At 36.2% G+C, this 21,366-nt stretch overlaps 1 protein-coding gene across 1 annotated transcript in view; it reads right to left on the reverse strand.

Moving 5' to 3' along the window:
* LOC116009891 (vacuolar sorting protein 18) overlaps positions 1 to 21,366 on the reverse strand; it is a 30,313-nt gene extending 8,947 nt beyond the window's left edge. Inside the window, exons 1-17 of the mRNA XM_031249074.1 lie at positions 21,310 to 21,366; positions 21,017 to 21,204; positions 19,202 to 19,414; positions 18,964 to 19,103; positions 18,574 to 18,669; positions 16,320 to 16,387; positions 15,462 to 15,563; positions 15,117 to 15,261; positions 13,972 to 14,115; positions 13,763 to 13,882; positions 13,611 to 13,667; positions 12,527 to 12,586; positions 12,249 to 12,356; positions 11,069 to 11,211; positions 1,992 to 2,070; positions 534 to 596; positions 257 to 387 (exon numbers count right to left, since the gene is read on the reverse strand). Coding sequence (XP_031104934.1) covers positions 257 to 387; positions 534 to 596; positions 1,992 to 2,070; positions 11,069 to 11,211; positions 12,249 to 12,356; positions 12,527 to 12,586; positions 13,611 to 13,667; positions 13,763 to 13,882; positions 13,972 to 14,115; positions 15,117 to 15,261; positions 15,462 to 15,563; positions 16,320 to 16,387; positions 18,574 to 18,669; positions 18,964 to 19,103; positions 19,202 to 19,414; positions 21,017 to 21,179 — 1,832 coding nt within the window. The 5' untranslated portion in view covers positions 21,180 to 21,204; positions 21,310 to 21,366. The remainder of the gene's footprint in view (positions 1 to 256; positions 388 to 533; positions 597 to 1,991; positions 2,071 to 11,068; positions 11,212 to 12,248; positions 12,357 to 12,526; positions 12,587 to 13,610; positions 13,668 to 13,762; positions 13,883 to 13,971; positions 14,116 to 15,116; positions 15,262 to 15,461; positions 15,564 to 16,319; positions 16,388 to 18,573; positions 18,670 to 18,963; positions 19,104 to 19,201; positions 19,415 to 21,016; positions 21,205 to 21,309) is intronic.

Below are 21,366 nucleotides of genomic sequence, written 5' to 3' on the forward strand. Positions count from 1 at the left end.
CTCAAAAGAGTATTTTTAACCCACCCACAAGATTTGTAACCATACTGGGCAGAACAGTGGTGGCTCAATCCAGTTCAAAAAAAAGACAACAACTTGTATAAACAACAAAGACAAGCATGCTTTTCTCCAACATTACTCACTATAATCTATTGTATAGTTGTATCTGTGATTACCATGTCAATCTTTCCTCACTATTTACTATTTCAGCTACTGCTATCAATTCAAGAAAATAATCTAAGAAAGAAATGTGCATTACATTGCATGTGGCTCACTTGAATAACGCATCATGGCAGGAATGAGTTTTCTCGGGTTCAAATTTTTAGTAGTCATCCATGACTCAACAGTTTCATAGGCATCAAGCATGATAAGGTCTGGTGCAAACTTGTACTGCAAAGAGAAGTCAGTCTCCAACAACATTATCATAAGTCCTAGTCGTTACAAAAACATATTAAAATGCACAAGCAAGTGAAAATTAAAGGAACAAATAAGTTGAAAGAGAAAGTAAATAACTATGTGCAGAAACAATAACGTACCTGAAGATCTATTGAGATATTAGGCTTCTGAAGAACTTGCAGGGCTTTCTTTGCTTCTCCTTGCTATACATGATAAAAAGATGCACAAATAAGGTTCAAGCCTGTAACTAATGATCAGACCACCAAACACTAGATGCTATCATGCACGGAAACTCCAAAAGGGTACCCTGTTTCGTCTCCAAAACTCACAGAAACTCATTCAAAAACGTTTTCCTAATAAACCAAAAGTTTCTGAAAAAATTTGGGCTGTTTTCTAAATAAGAAAATGTTAGGAAACACATTTCCTGATCTGGAAATCCGTTTTCGGACCATTTAAAAAGTTTGGGCCAAATCTTAAAATTTCTTCAAACCCTATTTTTGATAGACATAGCTGACTATGATCCCCCGACACTGCTTTTCTCTGCTTCTCTTCGTCTTCTATACGAAAGAATATTATGATGACAAATAAAAAATGGGGGATGTTAGAGACAAATTTTCGAGAATAGAAGATGTTGGCATCCTCGAGTTTGCCAACCTATCTTTGGATGAACCTACGCTGGAGTCTGTATTTTTTTTATGGAGATTTTAATTAAAACATGGTTGTTGAAGTTTAAAAATATTTTAAATTTTGGATATTGGATATTCTATTAGATGCTGTGATGTTTAACTATTTATTACTAATTTAGTACATTACTTTTAAAATTTTATTTATTAGTGTTGTACTTTTCTTCATGAAACTAGTAGTAGATAATTAATATTTATACATATTTAATATATAAAATATTGACAAATATATCCCTATATTTTTTTATATTTGTGCATTTCCCTCACGTTTTGTTTCCTACATTTTTTCACATTGGTGTTTCCATGTTACCCATTTCTAGTTTCTGTGCAACATAGACTAGATGAATTACAAAGTACAAACATCTATAGAGCAGTAGTTCCTTTCCCTACTAAATCACATTAAAATTAGTAAGAGAATGCATGTAAGACATCTAACATAAAGTCACATATTGCTCCTTTCCCCTCACTTTTCTTAAACCAAACATAAAGTTGAAGTCAACAAAAAAACCAACAATTCATTTGACCAATGGTTATAATCTATGAACTTTTTACCTTCAAAATTCAAATAATTATTGACATCAAACACTATAATTTCAAGAATAACAGGATCCCATCACCCATTGAAAGGATAAATAAATAAATAAACAAAAGAGGTGAGGAACCAAATTTGTGAATATTGAGAAGATAATAAATAAATTAAGCACATATGTATAACATATGAATGAAAGCACAAAATAGTTCAAGAATCTATGTAAGATTCCTACATTTAAAGTACTTCACGAAAATCATGGGATAAGAATCAAAAAGTGCCATAAGCCCATAATATTGAAAGAAACCATAAATGGTAAAGAAAAAAAGAACATGCCTATTTGCGAGCCTAACAAGATTTTAAAAAACCAGGAACCAAAAAGATACCTGAATATAATGATGAACAACAATCTCATATTGCTCCTTCAGGCCAGCAAAAAAGACCAATTCATCAACTCTACCATAGCTGCAAGGAGATATAATTTTTATGTTAAAAGTTTGAGTAGGTAATACATATTCCATTATATTTTACAAAACAAACTAGTAATTTATAAGATATCATTCATGCAATAGATATTTTAAAACATCACATATACAGAGAAGCAATTAATGACAAATTACAATATACTTAGACTTCAAACAACGTTACAGATATTAGTAATTTCTGCACTTATGACAAAATATTAAAAATTACTTGTTGAAAAAGGAAGGAAAACACTTTTTTTACCCATTGATGAACATGTAAATGAACACACTTTAGCTTTGATTTATTTGTCTTTTTTTTTGTGTGTGTGCTTGTAGAGAGATAGTTTTAATTGAATTTATCTATACTTTACTATTTAGTTGCGGTCTTATGTATGTCTTGAATGATTTCGTTCATGTACGTACCACATTTTGATAATTTTTGGAGATATAGAAATATCTTAAACACTCTTTGAGTTTTGGAATCCTTGGAACTTTCCTAATAGAGATTATCGTAGTTGTTGCCACTTCAGGTAATACCAATACTTGCCTAGTCTCTTCAACTTCCAAGTGGGTTATCAATTCGCGTGCCACGGATCATATGACAGGTAACTCTAGCTTCGTATCTACCTTTCAATCTTCTCCATCCACTTCCCATGTCACTTTAGCTTATGGGTCCACCTCAAGGGTGCTTGGGATGGCATTGCTACTCCAACTCCTGATCATCTGCTATCCTCTGTCTTGAGCCTTCCCAACTTGTCTTTTAATTTGATTTCTGTTAGTCAAATCACTCATGCTTTGAACTGTTCTGGAACTTTTTTCCCTACTCACTGCATGTTTCAGGATCTTATGACGAAGCAGATTATTGGTAAAGGACATGAGTCTGGTGGCCTCTATATTCTTGATTCCAATATTCCAAGAACCGTTGCCTACTTCGAGATGGTTACTCCCTTTGAAGCCCATTGTCACTTGGGACACCCTTCTTTACCTCTGTGAAAAGATGTGTCCGCAATTTCATAAGGTGTCTTCTTTAAATTGTGAGTCTTGTTAGCTTGCTAAACATCATCGAGTTAGTTTAAGTCCTAGAGTCAATAAACGAGCAAATGCTCCATTTGAGTTAGTTCATTATTGTTGAGAATTATTTTATGCTAGTGGTATTTAATTATTATACCTTTATGCTAGTATTAGGTAGTGTTATCAGTATTAGGCTTAGTGGAAGAAATTAAGGAAGTAGTGCAGCATTATACTGCAGGATTTAAGGGAGCTCTGTCTTCCTCATGTGTATATATATATATGTAATCAGCTAATAATAAATATATAGAATTTTCTTCACCATGATCTGATTTTACATGGTATCAGAGCCTAAGATTCTAGGCTATTTTCTTTCCATTTCTGAAAAACACCATCTTTTCCGGCAACCCGCGACTGATTTATCTCGTTCCGACTTACTTCCGGCTAGTGTGTGAGGAAACTAGCACCACAGCCTCACTCGGAACCTTGTCGCGAAGCCAGGCCAGGAATTCCGTCATCATCTGCCGACGCACGCGCCGCCACGCGCCACCGCCATCGCCGGAAATTGCAGACTGTTTTCTGGCCAGATCTCTCTCCTCCGGTCTCCGATCAAGCTGCCGTTTTCTCCCCTGGTTTCGTCTCAAGGAGACGCAGCTAACAGTGTTTTCCAGATTGTTCGCCGGCGCCGGTCAACGCCGGTCAACGGCACTGTTCCGGTCAGAGGTACTGTTCCGGTGAAACCTTCCAGTTCAGTCGACGATTCCTCTTTCACTCACTTGCTAATATTCTTTTTGTCAACCATGTCTTCAACTGGTACTGAAGAAACTTCTGGCAGTGTTGAGAATGTTATTTCTAGCTCAGTGTTTGTACCTAATTTATCTGGAAATCCAGTTATTACCTCTGAAAAATTATGTGGGTCACAAAACTACCATTCTTGGTCCGATGCAGTTGAAATGTGGTTTATGGGCCAAGGTGTTAGTGACCATTTGGAAAAGGGGGTAGAAAAGGTTCCAGAAAATGAGAGGGCAATTTGGAAAAGAGTGGATGCCCAACTTTGTAGTCTCCTGTGGCAATCCCTTTCACCTGAGTTAATTCAACTGTTCAGAGTTTTTAAAACATGTGTTGAGGTATGGAATCAAGCTAAGTCCTTATACACTAATGATGTTTCTCAATGTTACACAGTTGTTAATAATTTGGTTAACTTAAAGAAGGATGGTATGAGTATGGAAGCCTTTCTGGGGAAAACTCAAGGTTTATTAACTGAGTTTAATAAGCTGTTACCAACTGGAGGGACACCTGCAGAACAGATTGCCCAACGTGAAAATTTTTTTATTGTTTTTGTTTTATCTAAACTAGGCCCTGAGTTTGAGAATACTCGAAACCAGATTCTTGGAGATAATGTTGTACCAGGGATCCAAGAATTGTTCAAACGTCTTCTTCAAGTGACTTCTTTTCCTAGTGAGACTTCTGCACCAACCACAGGCCAATCTGCTCTTGTGATCCAAGGAGGTCGAGGTAACAATTTGGGCAACCGAAATAAAGACCGTAGTGGGCAGAAAAACACTAGATATTGTGATTACTGCAATAGATCTGGACACACGCGGGATCGATGCTGGAAGCTGCACGGGAGACCAGTGCCTGCCCCTACAAATGTGGCTCAGCTCAAACAAGAAGATTCAGGTTCTAAAACTATCTCTCTTGCAGAATATGAAGAGTTTGCCCGATTTAAAGCTAGTGCCCAAGCTGCTGTTGTCACTCCTATAGCTCACACCAAAGAGACTCACACAGCCCTTGTTTCTCAATCTGGACCTCTTGGGTCATGGGTCCTTGATTCAGGTGCTTCTGAACATATCTGTGGTAATTCTTCTTTATTAACCCTTTTCACAGATTCTAAGCCTCTTCCATCCATTGTGTTTGGTAATGGATCCATATGTACTGCTCATGGTGTTGGTAAAGCAAGGCCTCTTCCTAATTTACCTTTATCATCAGTTTTGTATATACCTACATGTCCTTTTAACTTGATTTCCATTCATCAACTTACTCACTCTTTGGATTGCCTAGTCACCTTTTCTTCTGATTCTGTTATTATACAGGACCGTCGTTCGGGGAAGACGATTGGCTCGGGGTATGAATCAAAAGGACTATACCGCCTATCCACTCCTGCTTCCGCTGTCTGTAATGCTACTGTTTCTCCTTCCCTTACTCATTGTCGTCTAGGTCATCCAAGTTTGAAGAAACTACAACAACTTGAACCAAGTCTCTCAAAGTTGTCTTCACTAGAGTGTGAATCTTGTCAGTATGGAAAACATTCTAGAACCTCATTTCCTGAACGGGTCAATAAAGTGTCTTCGTCTCCTTTTTCTTTAGTTCACAGTGATATTTGGGGTCCTAGTCGTGTCACATCTGTGTTAGGTTTTAAGTATTTTGTTACTTTTATTGATGACTTTTCTCGTTGTACTTGGGTTTTCCTAATGCAACGACGATCTGAATTGTTCAACATCTTTCAAAAGTTTCATAATGAAATTAAAAATCAATTTGGAGTGTCTATTAAAATTCTTCGGAGTGATAATGCCAGGGAATATTTCAATACTCCTTTGTCTACCCTTCTTGACTCCGAGGGTATTCTCCACGAATCTTCTTGTCCGGACACACCACAACAAAATGGTGTGTCTGAACGAAAAAATAGACATCTAGTGGAGACTGCTCGGACTATGCTTCTTCACTATAAGGTCCCTTCTTGTTTCTGGGGAGATGCTATCCTTCATTCATGTTATCTTATTAACCGTATGCCATCGTCTGTTTTACACGGCAAAATACCTTACCACTTGTTGTTTCCTCAAGAGCCATTACACAAGCTTCCACTCAAGGTTTTTGGTTGCACTTGCTTTGTTCAGGATATTACTCCTGGCCGTGATAAACTCGCACCCAAGTCTTTGAAATGTATTTTTGTGGGATACTCTAGGGTTCAAAAAGGGTTCAGATGTTATTGCCCTGACACACGACGATTCTATGTATCACCAAATGTTACCTTCTTTGAGAACACTCCATTCTTTTCATCTGACTCTACAGGGGTTGTGGATCCTTTTTCTGATGTCTTACCGGTTCCCTCGTTTGAAGGGGGGATAGAAATACCACTTCCTAGTGTCCTACCTCCCACTCCATCACAAACCCAAACTCCATCACAAACCCAAACTGTTTCTCCTTTCTAGTTCACTTATCATCGTCGGTCAACACTACCACCGACCACTACTGCTGCAGACATTGAACCTGCTGATTCATCTCCTGAGCTGTCTCTTCCCTTGGATCCGGTTCCTGCTCCAGTTTCCAGTCCTCCCATTGCTAGTCGGGTAGGTAACAGGTCTACCCGCAATCCCTATCCTATATATAATTTTGTCTCTTATCACCGTTTTTCCCCTGTTTATAATGCCTTCATCTCCAGTTTATCATCTGTTTCTGTTCCAAAATCGGTTAAGGAGGCTTTCTCTCATCCTGATTGGCAACAAGCTATGGTTGATGAAATGGCGGCCTTACATTCATCAGGAACTTGGGACTTGGTTCCATTACCTCCTGGCAAAACAGTTGTTGGTTGTCGATGGGTCTATAACGTCAAAGTTGGACCGGATGGACAGGTAGACAGATTCAAAGCTCGACTAGTAGCAAAGGGGTACACTCAAGTGTTTGGCGTTGATTACACCGATACATTCTCACCTGTGGCCAAGATCTCTTCCATCAGGATTTTTCTCTCTATTGCAGCTATACATCATTGGCCTCTTTACCAGTTAGACATCAAGAATGCATTCTTACATGGGGATCTCAAAGAGGAAGTATATATGGAACAACCTCCTGGTTTTGTTGCTCAAGGGGGGAAGAATAGCTTTGTTTGCAAATTAAAACGCTCTCTTTATGGATTGAAACAGTCTCCACGTGCCTGGTTTGGACGTTTTAGCACAGTTCTACAAGATTTTGGGTTAATTCAGAGCAAAGTGGATCATTCTGTGTTCTATCGGCATCAACAAAGTAAAAGTATTTATCTTGTTGTTTATGTCGATGATATTGTTATCACAGGAAATGATGCGGAAGGAATGGTTCAATTAAAGCAACATCTTTTCGAACACTTTGAGACAAAAGATCTTGGAAAATTGAAGTACTTCTTAGGGATAGAAGTTGCCCAATCAAAGCAAGGGATTTGTATATCTCAACGTAAATATGCTTTAGACATATTAGAGGAAACAGGTATGCTTGATTGCAGACCAATTGATACTCCCATGGATCCTAATATTAAGCTTGTACCAGAACAAGGGAAGCTTTTTTCAGATCCAGGAAGATATCGAAGGTTGGTTGGAAAACTGTTGTACTTAACAGTCACCCGTCCTGACATTTCTTTTGCAATAAGTATCGTGAGTCAATTTTTGGCCTCTCCATGTGACAGCCATTGGGATGCTGTCATAAGGATTCTACGATACATCAAGAAGTCTCCCGGAACCGGAGTGTTATATAAAGATCATGGAAACACAGAGATTATTGGTTATACTGATGCAGATTGGGCTGGATGCCCTTGGGATAGAAAATCAACATCAGGATACTGTGTTTTTCTTGGAGGCAACCTAATATCTTGGAAAAGTAAGAAGCAAAATGTGGTGGCTCGATCAAGTGCAGAGGCAGAATATCGGTCAATAGCTTTGGGGACGTGTGAACTAATCTGGTTAAAGCATCTCCTATCTGAATTGAAATTCTCCACAAAAGGACCAATTAAATTGTTGTGCGACAATCAAGCAGCTTTACATATTGCATCCAATCCTGTCTTTCATGAGAGAACAAAACACATCGAGATTGATTGTCATTTTGTTCGTGAAAAGATTGCATCCGGGGAAATTGTTACCTCATTTGTAGGTACAAACGATCAGTTGGCTGACATCTTCACTAAAGCTTTAAGAGGTCCCAGAGTTGAATATTTGTGTAACAAGCTTGGAGCTTTCGACATTCACGCTCCAGCTTGAGGGGGGATGTTGAGAATTATTTTATGCTAGTGGTATTTAATTATTATACCTTTATGCTAGTATTAGGTAGTGTTATCAGTATTAGGCTTAGTGGAAGAAATTAAGGAAGTAGTGCAGCATTATACTGCAGGATTTAAGGGAGCTCTGTCTTCCTCATGTGTATATATATAGATGTAATCAGCTAATAATAAATATATAGAATTTTCTTCACCATGATCTGATTTTACAATTATGATGTTTGGGGTCCATGTCGTGTTATGTCTAAATCTGGGTTTCAATACTTTGTTACTTTTGTTGACGATTATTCTCATATGATTTGGGTATATTTCATGAGGAGTCGGTCTGAATTGTTTTCTCATTTTCGTGCTTTTTGTGCTGAGATAAAAACGCAATTTCATATTCCTGAGCGTATCTTGCGAAGTGATAATGCGAAAGAGTACTTTTCTGAACCCTTTTCCTCTTATATGTGTGAACATGGTCTTTTACATCAATCATCTTGTGTTGACACTGCATCTCAAAATTGGGTTGTTGAAAGAAAAAACACACTCCATCTCCATCATCTTGTGTTGACACTCTATCTCCTATTCCAAATGCAAGTTCCCAACACTTTCGGGCTGATGCAATTTCTACTGCATGTTTTTTGATTAACCGTATGCAATCTTCGGTATTACGTGGAACAACACCCTATCAGTGTCTCTTCTCACAAAAGTCTAGGTTTCCTATTCCACCAAAAACGTTTGGTTTTACTTGTTATGTGAGAGATGTTAGGCATCATATCCCGAAGTTTGATCCAAAATCTCTAAAATGAATCTTTCTGGGATATTTTCTTGTCCAAAAGGGGTATAGGTGTTACTATTCATCCACGGGAAGATATCTAGTGTTGATTAATGTAACCTTTCATGAAGATGTTCCCTTTTCACTTCCTTCAACTTCTACAAGCCACGGGGACGATGATGATGTTCTCATCTATATGGTTACCACCACTTCCATTTCTATCCCTACTTCACGACCGCCAATCACTCAGGTCTATTGTCGTAAGCAACAGTCTGTCCCTCCAGAAATATTTACTCCCAACCCGAATACTTCTTTAGCTCCCGACACATTGCCCGTCTCATATCCTAAGCCGGCTTCTTAGTTGGATGATCTAGATGACTTGCCAATAGCCCTTTGCAAAGGTAAAAGATCTTGTACTTATCTTGTTTCACATTTTTCTCTTATATTCACTTACCTCCTATTTCCTGCTCCTTTATTGCGTCCCTTAAATCCATACAAACTCCTAAAACTATAAAACAAGCCTTGTCCCACTCTAGTTGGCATAACACTACGATTGAGGAAATGAATACCTTAGATTTCAATAGTACATGGGACTTGGAAGATTTAGCTGCAGGAAAGCAGGCCATTGGGTGCAAGTGGGTGTTTGTGGTAAAGGTTAACCCCGATGGGTCAATGGCTCGATTGAAGGCTCGTCTAGTTGCAAAAGGGTATGCTCAAACCTATGGTATTGATTACTCTGACACATTTTACCCTGTTGCGAAATTGACCTCTGTTAGGTTGCTCATTTCTAAGGCTGCTATGTATTGCTTAGCCCTTACATCAATTAGACATTAAGAATGTTTTTCTACATGGTGACTTTCACGAAATCTACATGGAGCAACCACCTGGGTTTGTTGCTCAGGGGGAGAATGGTAAAGTTTGTCACCTTCGCAAATCTCTATATGGCCTAAAGCAGAACCCTCATGCATGGTTTGCGAAATTCAGTCAAGCGATTGAAAGGTTTGGCATGTTGAAAGGGAAGTCTGATCACTCTATTTTTTTATAAGCATTCTAAAATAGGTACTACCTTATTAGTGGTTTATGTGGATGGCATTGTTATCACAGGTAGTGACACCACTGGCATTGTATCTTTTAAGACCTTTATAGTCAATTTCAGACTAAAGATCTTGGTACATTAGAGTATTTTTTGGGTGTCGAGATAATATGGAGTAAGAAAGGTATATTTCTCTCCCAAAAAAAAATATGTAATTGATTTATTGACAAAAACTGAGAAACTAAGAGCTAAGCCATGTAGTACTCCAATGATCAGAGGGGGAGCCATTTGATGATCCAAAATGATATAGACGATTGGTTGGTAAACTAAACTACCTGACCGTAACCCGTCCTGATATCGCATACTCGGTCAGTATTGTACGTCAATTTATGGCTTCTCCAACTGTTAACCATTGGCGAGCTACTGAACAAATCTTGAACTATTTGAAAGGGGCTCCAGGACGTGGAATTGTATATCAAAAACATGGACATATGAAGATTGAGTGCTTTGTAGACGCAGACTATGGAAGATCTAAGGAAAATCGAAGATCTACAACCGAATTTTGTGTCTTCTTTGGTGGGAATTTGATCCCATGAAAAAAGCAAGAAGCAAAATGTTGTCTCATGGTCAAGTGCAAAGGCAGAGTATAGAGCAATGGCACAAGCAACCTGTGAAATCTTGTGGATATATCACATTCTGAATGAAATAAGATTAAGGCTCCTATTCCTATGAAGCTATGGTGTGACAACTAGGCAGCTCTCCATATTGCAACCAATCCTGTCTTCCATGAACGAACCAAACACATCAAAGTTGATTACCATTTCATTCGTGAAAAGATACAACGAAGCTTAATTTATACCGGGTTTGTGAAGACAGGAGAACAATTACGAGATCTTTTTACAAAAGCCATGAATGGTTCTCGAATAGATTACTTACGTAACAAGTTAGGCATGATCAATATATATGCTCCAACTTGAGGGAGAGTGCTAGACATTAGGATTAATGCGCATATTCTTAGGGAATTGGGTTCCGATCCTTACTTTAGTTAGTATATAGTTTCTTGTATACATATGTACATCATTCCTTAGTCAGAGATACATGAATAACATACAGTGTTCTTCTGTTAACAAAAAGTAAAAAGGCTCGAGGTAAAACAAAACCAATTGCAATGTTATTACGTTAGTTACCTTTCAAGTAGCTTCATAGTTGTTGCTTCATCTAATACGTCCTTGCTGTCACTTAGAAAAGCACGAAACTCCATAATAATATCTTGATACTCTGAACTGTGAGTCTCTGAAGCACCGTCATCTTCTAAAAGTAGCCGATTTATCTGGGAGAGATGAGGGGAAAATCACAAATAGAATTTAAAACAAATATATAAGTATATAACAGCTTATAGAAACTCTACAACTAACAGAAATCACATCACAAGCAGTAGAAAACTTTTAGATCATAAGTAATATTTATTCATTTGTTAGTGGCAACTGTGACAAATGACAAAACAAAAGCACTTCTGGTTCCCATTGCATTATCACCAAAATAAAGACTTTAACCCACTGGATCAGGGTTTAATAGCTAATTGGCTGAAATGTTTGGTTTTGCTACTCTCAAAAGTTCCTTTTTTGAAGTATAGGGGCACCACATGAAGGGTCCACCCATAGAGTTTTAGTTGAAAGTCCTCTATCAAAAATTTTAAATCTTATATTTTATTAATTATTGAAAGTTCAAATTTTTCTCAGATCAACAGATGAGGTTCACTGCATAGATTCTTGAAAGAAAAATACCTCCACCAAAAACCTCACTAGAAGTTCTTCCTGAGAACCAAACCTATTTGTATCCCCTCCCATGTTCCATTGAAACCCATTCATCCCCATCAAATTCCAGCCCAAAGAGAAAATCCAACTTAGTATTCTCAACGCTTCCTAAAGACAATTGCACATATAGCATCTCTCTTGTTGTAGATGTTCTATATGCACTACCCTGGTCTCGGGGAATAAATATGCAATTGATTACTAAGGACAAGAACCAAATGGTCTAATAATTGAGATGGAAATTTCCCATGTAGATGTTCTACAATCACTAGCCTGGTATCTTGGGGAACAAATATATAATTGACTAATAAGGACAAACTCTAAACTATTCAAAAATTCACACAGAAATTTCTAATGTAGAAATAATCCTAGATTGCCCTATTCAGAACCTGGTATTGCTTTGAAGGGAGAATGTGACAGATTAACATCAGAGATAACTGATGGCACACATATACTCTGAAAGTGTTCATGTATATAGTATACAATATCTAAGTTTAACAGGAGAGAAATGAAAAACAGAATTTTTCCAGTGGCTATGCAGCACAGCAGGACAGACCTTGTCCAAATACAGTTCAGTTGCCCATGTACAAATCATAGTTATTTGACACTTGTCATCCTTAGCAAGACTGTCAAGTTTCCTTAAAAGGAAGGTTCTCAAAGCATCCTGCAAACTAGGAACTATATTAAAAGGAACAGAACTTGTGACTTTCAATAATACAATGACTTTTTTTTTTTTAAACAAATAATACAATGACTTGATGACTTGTTTTAAGAAAATACAAATGCATTATTATGATCATGTAACCCAAAGAAAATAGCAAAAATAACTATTACCTGTTCACCTATACTAATAAACTTCAATGTTATCTCTTCGAATGACAATGCATAAGTAATCTGCAATTTAAATTCCCTTGCATCAGGATGTAGTCAATTGCTAGCAAATAAAGAGCTAGATAGATGGATGAAAAAATTAACATTATTATTTATCTATATCACACCACTATAATTTTAAAAGGGGTGTGGTTGTGTGGAGAGAAAGAGATATCAAGAAGGCAATGGGCTCTAGCAACTAGTTCCAATGCAATTTACAGCTGGAATAAAAATAAACAAAAAAAGACATAGCAGATATATTAACTTAAAATAAGGAGAAATATTGCTTGAAATCATTGAGGAGTTAAAGTAGCGCAGAGAGATATACTTTTTTTATACATACAAATAAAAAATTACAAATATATTCCCAGAAACTTGGTTGAAAGTACTACTGGCTCAAGGAAAAAAGAAGAGTTAAAACCCAAATCTCACATAAAATCATATAAGCATTCTAGTTTCTACCTGAGGAGCATCATTTAATCTCAAGGAGTGGGAAAAAACATACAGTTTCACATATAACATACTAAACATGCTATTCAATAAATTAAATTTCGTGCATTTTCAAAGTTGGATAAATGAAAATTTTCTTGTCATTTTTCAGTTTGGGGAATATTTCAACTTGAACACAAACTCCAATTTTCCTTATCTATTTTCTATTTTTTCCAAAAAAAAAAAAAACAAATATGGAAAACTTCCATTAGCTAAAAGGCCAGTACATTCTCTACTACGAGGAAGGTGTTTTTCAAATAGAAGGATATTTTCATTGAAGAAAGAATAAATTTCAGATAGTTCCTCAAAAAAACAAAGTATAGAAGACAACTAATAAGAGCCTCGTTAAAAAGCATCCACCAGTTTCTATAATACTTATGCTTTATAAAAAATATGAAGCTACAGAAAAGGCAGACCCAAAATGCAAACATAGAAATATTCAATTGTTGAAAGAAATGAGCAAATTATGATGTCAAAAACATAATAATAATAATAATAATAATAATAATAATTATAATAATAATAATAATAGAAAGAAGAAAAAAGAAATGGAATTTACTTTTGCATAAAAATAAGCTGCTCGTTGGAAATCCTTTGAAGAAAAAGCAGATTCAGCCTGCATACACATGGATATAAAAATTAAAAATAAATAAAAAGCTATAAATTCAGCTTTAGATGTACCCCCACCCCAAAAAAAAAAAAAAAAAGTACCTGCTCAAAATAGACTTGATCCCTCTGCAGGTGATCATGACAACTAGCCAATGCTGCAGCATATTCCTTTAAGTCCAAGTATACCTTCCACATATCTCGGCCTTCATCATTAACAGACACCTAATTCACATCTTATTGTTAAAAACATTAAGCCAGAAATATGTTACCTAGTGCATCAATGAACAGTTAATAACAATGACTAGAGAAACCTGGAAGATAGAGTTTTGGTCATATGCATAGAACAGTCCAGCAGACGCATCACTGCATAACCCACTGATTCCCCTTGAAACTGCATCAGGTGTTTGATCAAAAACAAGTTCTTCTACAATCTGCTTACTAATCCTGTTTACAATCTACCAATAAAATAATCTTGTGGGCTTCTACATAATGCACCAAGAATTGTGAAAACAAAATATTAAATTAGATGTTCGGGGGAAATGATATGCTTCAAGTAAAAATATGTACAAATAAACAAGCAAGTTCCCATTATGCCGCTGAAATGTTATGACAAGCTGCCAACTAGTTACCAGAATCAACATTCAGAAACATGACTTTAAGTACTGCTGAGATGAGTGGCTCTATACTGCAAAAGTCATTATGTGTAACACAATAAAAAATCTCTAGAAAACTAAGAAAGTTGCTTATACCTTGACTGCCAGTTTGGCTCACAGAAATAAAACTAGATAATAAGAATAGGACTTCATAAGGAATGGAATAGAGAAAAGATATACAAGAAATACTATTTCATTATTAAAGAATAATATGGTTGGGTTAAGAAATGGAAGACGAATAAAAATTAGAAAGTCATTAACAGAGAGTTTGTGTGTTATACATGCGTATGTATATGTGCGTGTCAGCGTGTGTTAGTGTATAATGTACATCTACATACACACTCTATCATAACATAATACAAGGGTGGTTGAAAATAATAAAAGATAGGGTATTTTTATCTCAAAAACATGGTCAATTCCACAGTCAATGGACATAGTTCATTCCATGAGAGAATCTGAAATGGCTATTCTGCTTGCAAAGGGAATAGGTCATTCCGTGGAGTTCAATTCTGTGGAACTGAAAACAAACTAAACAACAGAATTGGTCTATTCCACCAAGTCCTACTCCGTTCCTTGCCAATTCTGCTAACCCAACATGTACATTAATACAAGGTGTTGGACAAATGCCCACTTAAAAGGTATAACAATTTATTTTTTACCATTATCTATAAAAAGTGTCGATAAGTTCTGTACCATTTTGCAAGGAATATATAATGGGCATTGGGAAAACCCAAATGGCTTATTGCATTACTAGCTGTAAAAAAAACTGCATGTAAGAATAATACGGCATCAAGTGGACTCACCTTAACTTTGTTCCCAATAAGAAGAAGGAAATGAAATTCAGATACTGCCATAGAACTAGGTTTAACAACTTCAGCTCCTTCTGATAATTTTGAATAGTCCAAAAGAGCTTTGTTTTCCACAAAGTTTTCACCCCCACTTGGTGAACTGCATGTGAAATCTCCAATTTATTAGCAAATATCAGAGAACCAACATATCCATAATTGGTGTAAAGTACATTTAACAAGAACTAATCATGTTGTGGAAATCATACAAAAAGGGAAAAAGTTACTAACTCTTAGAACAACATATGAAGTTCAAACCTGTTTACAAGAAAAACACACTAAGTCATGGGAACCATCCTGTACCTATGATGTCCGCCAAAGATTAGGTCACCATGGTAGATTCCAGCTCCAGAAAGCCAGGCAAAATGCTCAGCTCTCCTTTGCTTTATAAAGAAGTGAAGTTCACTGCAAGAAGGGCATTGCAAAATATATTATCATTTCACAAATCCAATTAAATAGATTATACACATAGAGAGAGAAAGACAATGTGAACAACAGTGCAATTCCTTAAGGTATGCATTTATAGGTGGGGAATTACATAGGTAGATCCTGAAATGGCTGAACAGCATCCTACCTTTACAACCTAGTACTAATTCAAACAATCTAACTAGCATTTTATAGTATAAAGATTCTGTGCATTTAAAAGTGGCAAATCACTTAAGTAGATCATGGATAGCACCCTATTTATACAACCTTGGGTTAATTCAAACAATCAATTTAGCATTTTATAGTCCAAAGATTAAATAAATTAAGCAACTGATCACTAGATGACTTAGCAAAATGATTGCTAAGTGCCACTTGAGCCTGTGACAAATAGATCCTCTGCAAAAAGAATAATGATTTCGAATACATGCAAAGTCAAGACTCAAGAGCTTAAAAAATCTATAATGATTTACACACAAAAGATAACTATCCCTGGTTTACAGTCTTGCAATTTCATAGCAACATGCTCCATTAGTCCAGAAATATATTCATGTTAATACTACAGGCATTTTTTCTGTCACACTAGAGTTCCAAATTACACAACTTCATTGAAGAATATTTTAGATATTGCACAGGCAGGCACCAATTGTATCCTTCCACATTTAAGGAGAAAGCAAAGATTTTGTCCAACATCCATTATATTTGACAATATAATATGTAACATTGTAAAGAACTTACCTGTTAGGTATGTCACCAGGAAGCTCCATGAAATGTACTGTGCGGTCCACATAACTAGCAAAAACAGACTACAAAAAAAAAAAAAAACACCAGAAGAGCAAAGCATGGAAAACACAAATGTCATGTTCATAGGCAAGAGTGCACAAGAAAAGAAGTTGAAATTAAGTTACAGACAAAAGATGTTAGCTAGATATTTTAATGTAGGACTTAAAATAGCAATTGACACTAGGGCGCATTTAGTTCATTTTTTTTGTTTTCTTTTTCAATAGTTTTCTCATTTTTCTTTTTCCATTAGGAAAATGATAGAAAAATCAAAATCGTATTATAAGTATCTATTTTCTATATTATTTTCCAAGTCATAAAATACAAAGTTATTTGAAATTCTTTTTTATTTTGTTCATTTTTGTTATGAAAGTAAAGAGAGAATTTATGAATATGTTGTCTTATATATTGTCATATAGAAAAGAGAATACAAAGCCCTATAAATAGGTGCTAGAAGACTTCGAATAGGAAACAAGTTTCCATATGCCTGCCTACCTAAATCCCTAAGACTGCCTAATCTATAGAGATTCCATATATTAAATATATATTCCATAACATTCTCCCTCAAGTTGGAGCATAGATATTAATCTTGCCCAACTTGTTACACAAATAACTAATAACCCAAAATAACTAAATAACGAAATAACAAACTAACTCAAACATAACAAACTCATATATCATTTAGGAGACTCTCCTTGAAAAAAAGCTTTGCACGCCACCAATACCTATGGACAGTTGGGTGAACTCAACGTGGACCGAACAAACTTGGGATTGGACACTCCCCCTGCAATAGAAGCTTGGACGCCACCAATACCTACGGACAAACACCAGGTGAACTCGACGTGGACCGAACAAGCTTGGGATTAGACCCTCCCCCTAAACTGGAAGCTTGAACGCCACCAATATTGCAACTCCGGGTGAACAAAGCGTGGACTATACAAGGTTGGACACACAAGGTAAAGAAAACAAACTCCAAACCGGAGGACAAATTCTTTACCAACGATAGGGAAGCATGCTCCAAACAACAATGAGCATCAAAACCGAGAAACAACACCAAAACAAGACAGCACCAAAACACAAAACAAGACTCCATCCGTCTAGAGGTCAAGAACTAGAGACCCCATACGCAAGCCCCTCACCAATCACCCTCTTCGTCACAAGATCCCGAGACAGTAGCAACACATTTATACTCATTCATACCCACCAACACAGATCACAAAACACACACAAAAAAAAATAAAGGGAGCTTGAAGGGGTACGAAACAATCTGACCATAGAATAAAAATCAATGGTCCAAACGAACTCAAGCGACCTAGGAGCAGTTGACCAAAATGTTTTCCAGTTGTTGGGTAATACCAAGTACCCAACCCTCCCGAACCCTAATAGAACAAGTTCAGAAAGTTGATAATTAGGTTTGGGATGAGTTTGGGCAAGCAAAACTGCAAAATAATACTCGTCACAGGTTCGGGAAGTAGAGAAACCCCCCACACCTGATACTCGATACTCTGTGTGTGTGCGCGCGCGTGTGCTGTATTTATATTTTTTGTTAAATTTATTAAACGGGTTTCGGGTACCTTACAAGTAGTGTGAAACAGAGGTTTGGACAAATACAAGTCATATTTATTCAGGTACGGGATGGGTTCAGAAATGGCTAAAGGGGTTGATACCCTAGCCATTGTCATCCTAAATAACATTTAACCCTAGGTGCAAGTAAGTAGATTATATTGAAATAAGTAGATGGAAATATAGAAAATAGATGATGGTGGGTGAAGTAAGAAAAACAGCATTAAATGTATTTATAGTGGTGGTAAATAAATACTAGGCGCAATGGTGATTATGGAAGAAAAGTAGATAGGGATGATGGCAGGGTAGGTAGGTGGAGGTAGGGGTATATAGATAGGTGGGTGGATAGATAGTAGGAGTAGATAGATAAGTGAAGTTTAAGTTTGTAGGTAATGATTATAAATGAAGTTATCTGTATTTTTGTATTTGGAAAACAAGAAAAAAAATGTGTTCCAAATCCTTTGTCAAGTTGGGAAAATGGAAAACAATGCTTAAAAAATGTCTTATTCATTTTTCCAAAAAGAAATGAAAAACTAGTCACTAAAATAATCCAAAAGAAAATGAAGAATTTATTTTTGTTTTCCTTCTATTGTAGATGTCCAGGAAGTTACATGTAAAATGAATCTGATAAACACAAAAATGAAATTACCTCTAGCGACCCAATCCCAGTAAAAGAATATAGGCGTGTGGGAGTAACAGCCATCACATAATATCTAGTTCCATTGTTTACACTAGCTGTTTCCATCTGAAAGGAAGAAAAAACAAAAACAAAAACAAAACAAAACAAAAAAAAAAAAAAACAAAAAAAAAGGCAAAACTAAAAGCTATCAACTAGAAGATCAATTTAAGAGTATGAATAAAGCAAGTAGATGAGAAAAATTAAAAATAAAAAGCAGAGCCAACCTAGAGATGCTCCACGGACCAATGAAACTAAATAGAAGGAATATTGAAAAATAAATTTAAAACAAAAACTAAAATAAATAAATAAAAAGAGTCATAGAGAGAGAAGGAAAAAAGATGAAGCTAGAAAGAATTAAACCTGCACACCCATGAAAGTCTCAGGTAGTTCCTTGAGTTCAAATAGCAACTTTATGTGCTTCTCCATCTTATCCTTTGCATCCACATATATCTCATACAGTTGGCCACTCTGCGTGCCAAGAATGACTTCCTTTGTTGAAGCTGCATAGTCAACAAATAGAATCAAGGCAGTGTACAAAGATTATTAACTTATGGTGCAATTATGTATAAGAAGAGAAGAAACTGATACTACTGCTTACCTTCTGTTATTTGCTGCCGGTTCCAAGCAACAGCGTTGACAAGAAGCCCTTTCAGTTTGCTTAAAAGACGAGGTTTAGCCCATTTTGCATGCATGTAATATGTATCAGCACTTCCATTGCCAACAACTGTGGCAATGCAGTGACTACCACCAGGATCAACAAAAACTTTATGAATAGATTGCTCCCCGGGTCTACCAGCAGAAAGATCAATATCTGTACAAATTTCAATAAGAAAACAGTGCTTAGAGTTTATAATCATACTAAGAATTCAGTTCCAACAAAAAATGCTGCAAGCCAAAATGGCCAACAGCCTGGAACAAAAATGATGACACATATACGAGTATGACTAGCTTAAAAAAATTAAAGGAAATACTCAATGCAATATTGTTTAAATTACTCTGAAAGTAATAACTATTATACTTAGATCATTGTTCAAAACATGGTGTTCTGAACATCATATCTGTCTTACAATAGCTTCTATTTAGAAACTAAATGACAGTACAGAATTATGAGTAAATAATTGCTCACTCCATTTAATTAATGAGAAACATCGAAAAGCCTGAAATTCTATTAACAAAGTAAGCAAATGATTGTCAAATTGAAGGCATTAAATTTTGGACTTACAAAGGACAGAGTTAGTCAGATAGATTCCATCTATGCAAGGCTTACAACTAGTTGCAAGTTGTGAATAAGAATGGGGCCATAACATGTAAAATCAATACATGTACTTCATTATTGTACAAAGTAAAATAAAGAGAAATGAGTATGTTTGAAGGGAAATATAATGATAAGCTAAAAAGGAATAGTTATGTTATATTGTTATGTTAAGTGAAGCATATTTAGCAACCAAAACAAACTATAGAGTTAAAATATAAACCATATGAGCATGAATTTGAGAACCAATGAAACAAGAGATAGCACAGCCTTTAACCTACATAGCTAATTCAAAAGACCAAACAATACAACTCCATACATCTTTTTGTTTAAGACTTGTAATATAAGTCCGCCTATAAGTCTTCATTTGAAAGATTCCAAGAACCCATCATAAATAAAGTAATCTATTAAGACACATTTATTTTACATGGCACACATGCATTTTTTGTATTAGAACCCAATCTAAGTGTCTTATTTTCCGTGAAAAATCATGCATGTATACAATTTATTAATAACTAGGAAAATTGATAGAATATATTCTGGTTAAATATCTCATCTAATCACCACATTATAAGATCAAGTTAACTTTGATTAAATAATAACAATTCCCTTTTCAGCCTTCCCAAGGTTCATTCTACTCCCATGTATTATTGTTCAGAGTGTGATGTGTGCCCCATGTTTTGGGGATATAGTAGCATATAGAAGATAGGAAAACAGGGCAAAATATGGGTTTTGTGGATGCAGAGCACCAATCCTGTTGTTTGTATTATGAACTACAACAGCATTTTGGTCACATGGATTGGTTAATTAACAAGTAAGAATTGGGGAAAACTGTCAACCATGCAAATGTTGTGCTAATAGATTTCAGTTTATCCAGCTCTGTTTCCCTTCAACTTTCATTTCCCCCTTTTTTTAACTGGGTGATCTTGAGCTGACACAAATGCACGCGGGAGTAGATTCCCATTAACATTGATGGTGAAAAGCTAGGAATTTGTGCAATTTAGATTTCAATTTCCTTCCATTTCAATCAATTCAATTTTCAAGAATTCCAGTTCTGCTTCATTAGCTCTTGTCATTACACAATTTTGCATAATTACAGATTTTGCCAATAATACAAACAATTGATACACAGAAAGTGCAAGTACAGAAAACCGATAATACCGTCAGAAACGCCGACTCCAAAATCGTGTCTGATCACCCATCCTTTGCTAGTACCCAAAACGATGACATCGTTTCCGGCAGCCATACAGGTAATCACTCCACGCCCCTTTGTGGCATATCGTTCGAGAAGATCCACAGAGAACACCTGCCGCTTTGACTCCATTGCCGAATTCAACAAACACCGATCGCTACAACGTAAGAGAGATGCGAGAGTACAGCATTAGTTAAGTTCTACTGATCGCAGATATAAATCGAGCATTTAGATTAGAATGGAGAAAAGGTAAAGTACTAACGACTGAAGTAAGTTATTGTTCAATTCATGGTCTGGCAACAGCGCTCCGTGGGGTACC

The sequence above is a fragment of the Ipomoea triloba genome, chromosome 2, assembly GCF_003576645.1.
Source record: "Ipomoea triloba cultivar NCNSP0323 chromosome 2, ASM357664v1".
NCBI classification, from domain to species: Eukaryota; Viridiplantae; Streptophyta; class Magnoliopsida; order Solanales; family Convolvulaceae; genus Ipomoea; species Ipomoea triloba.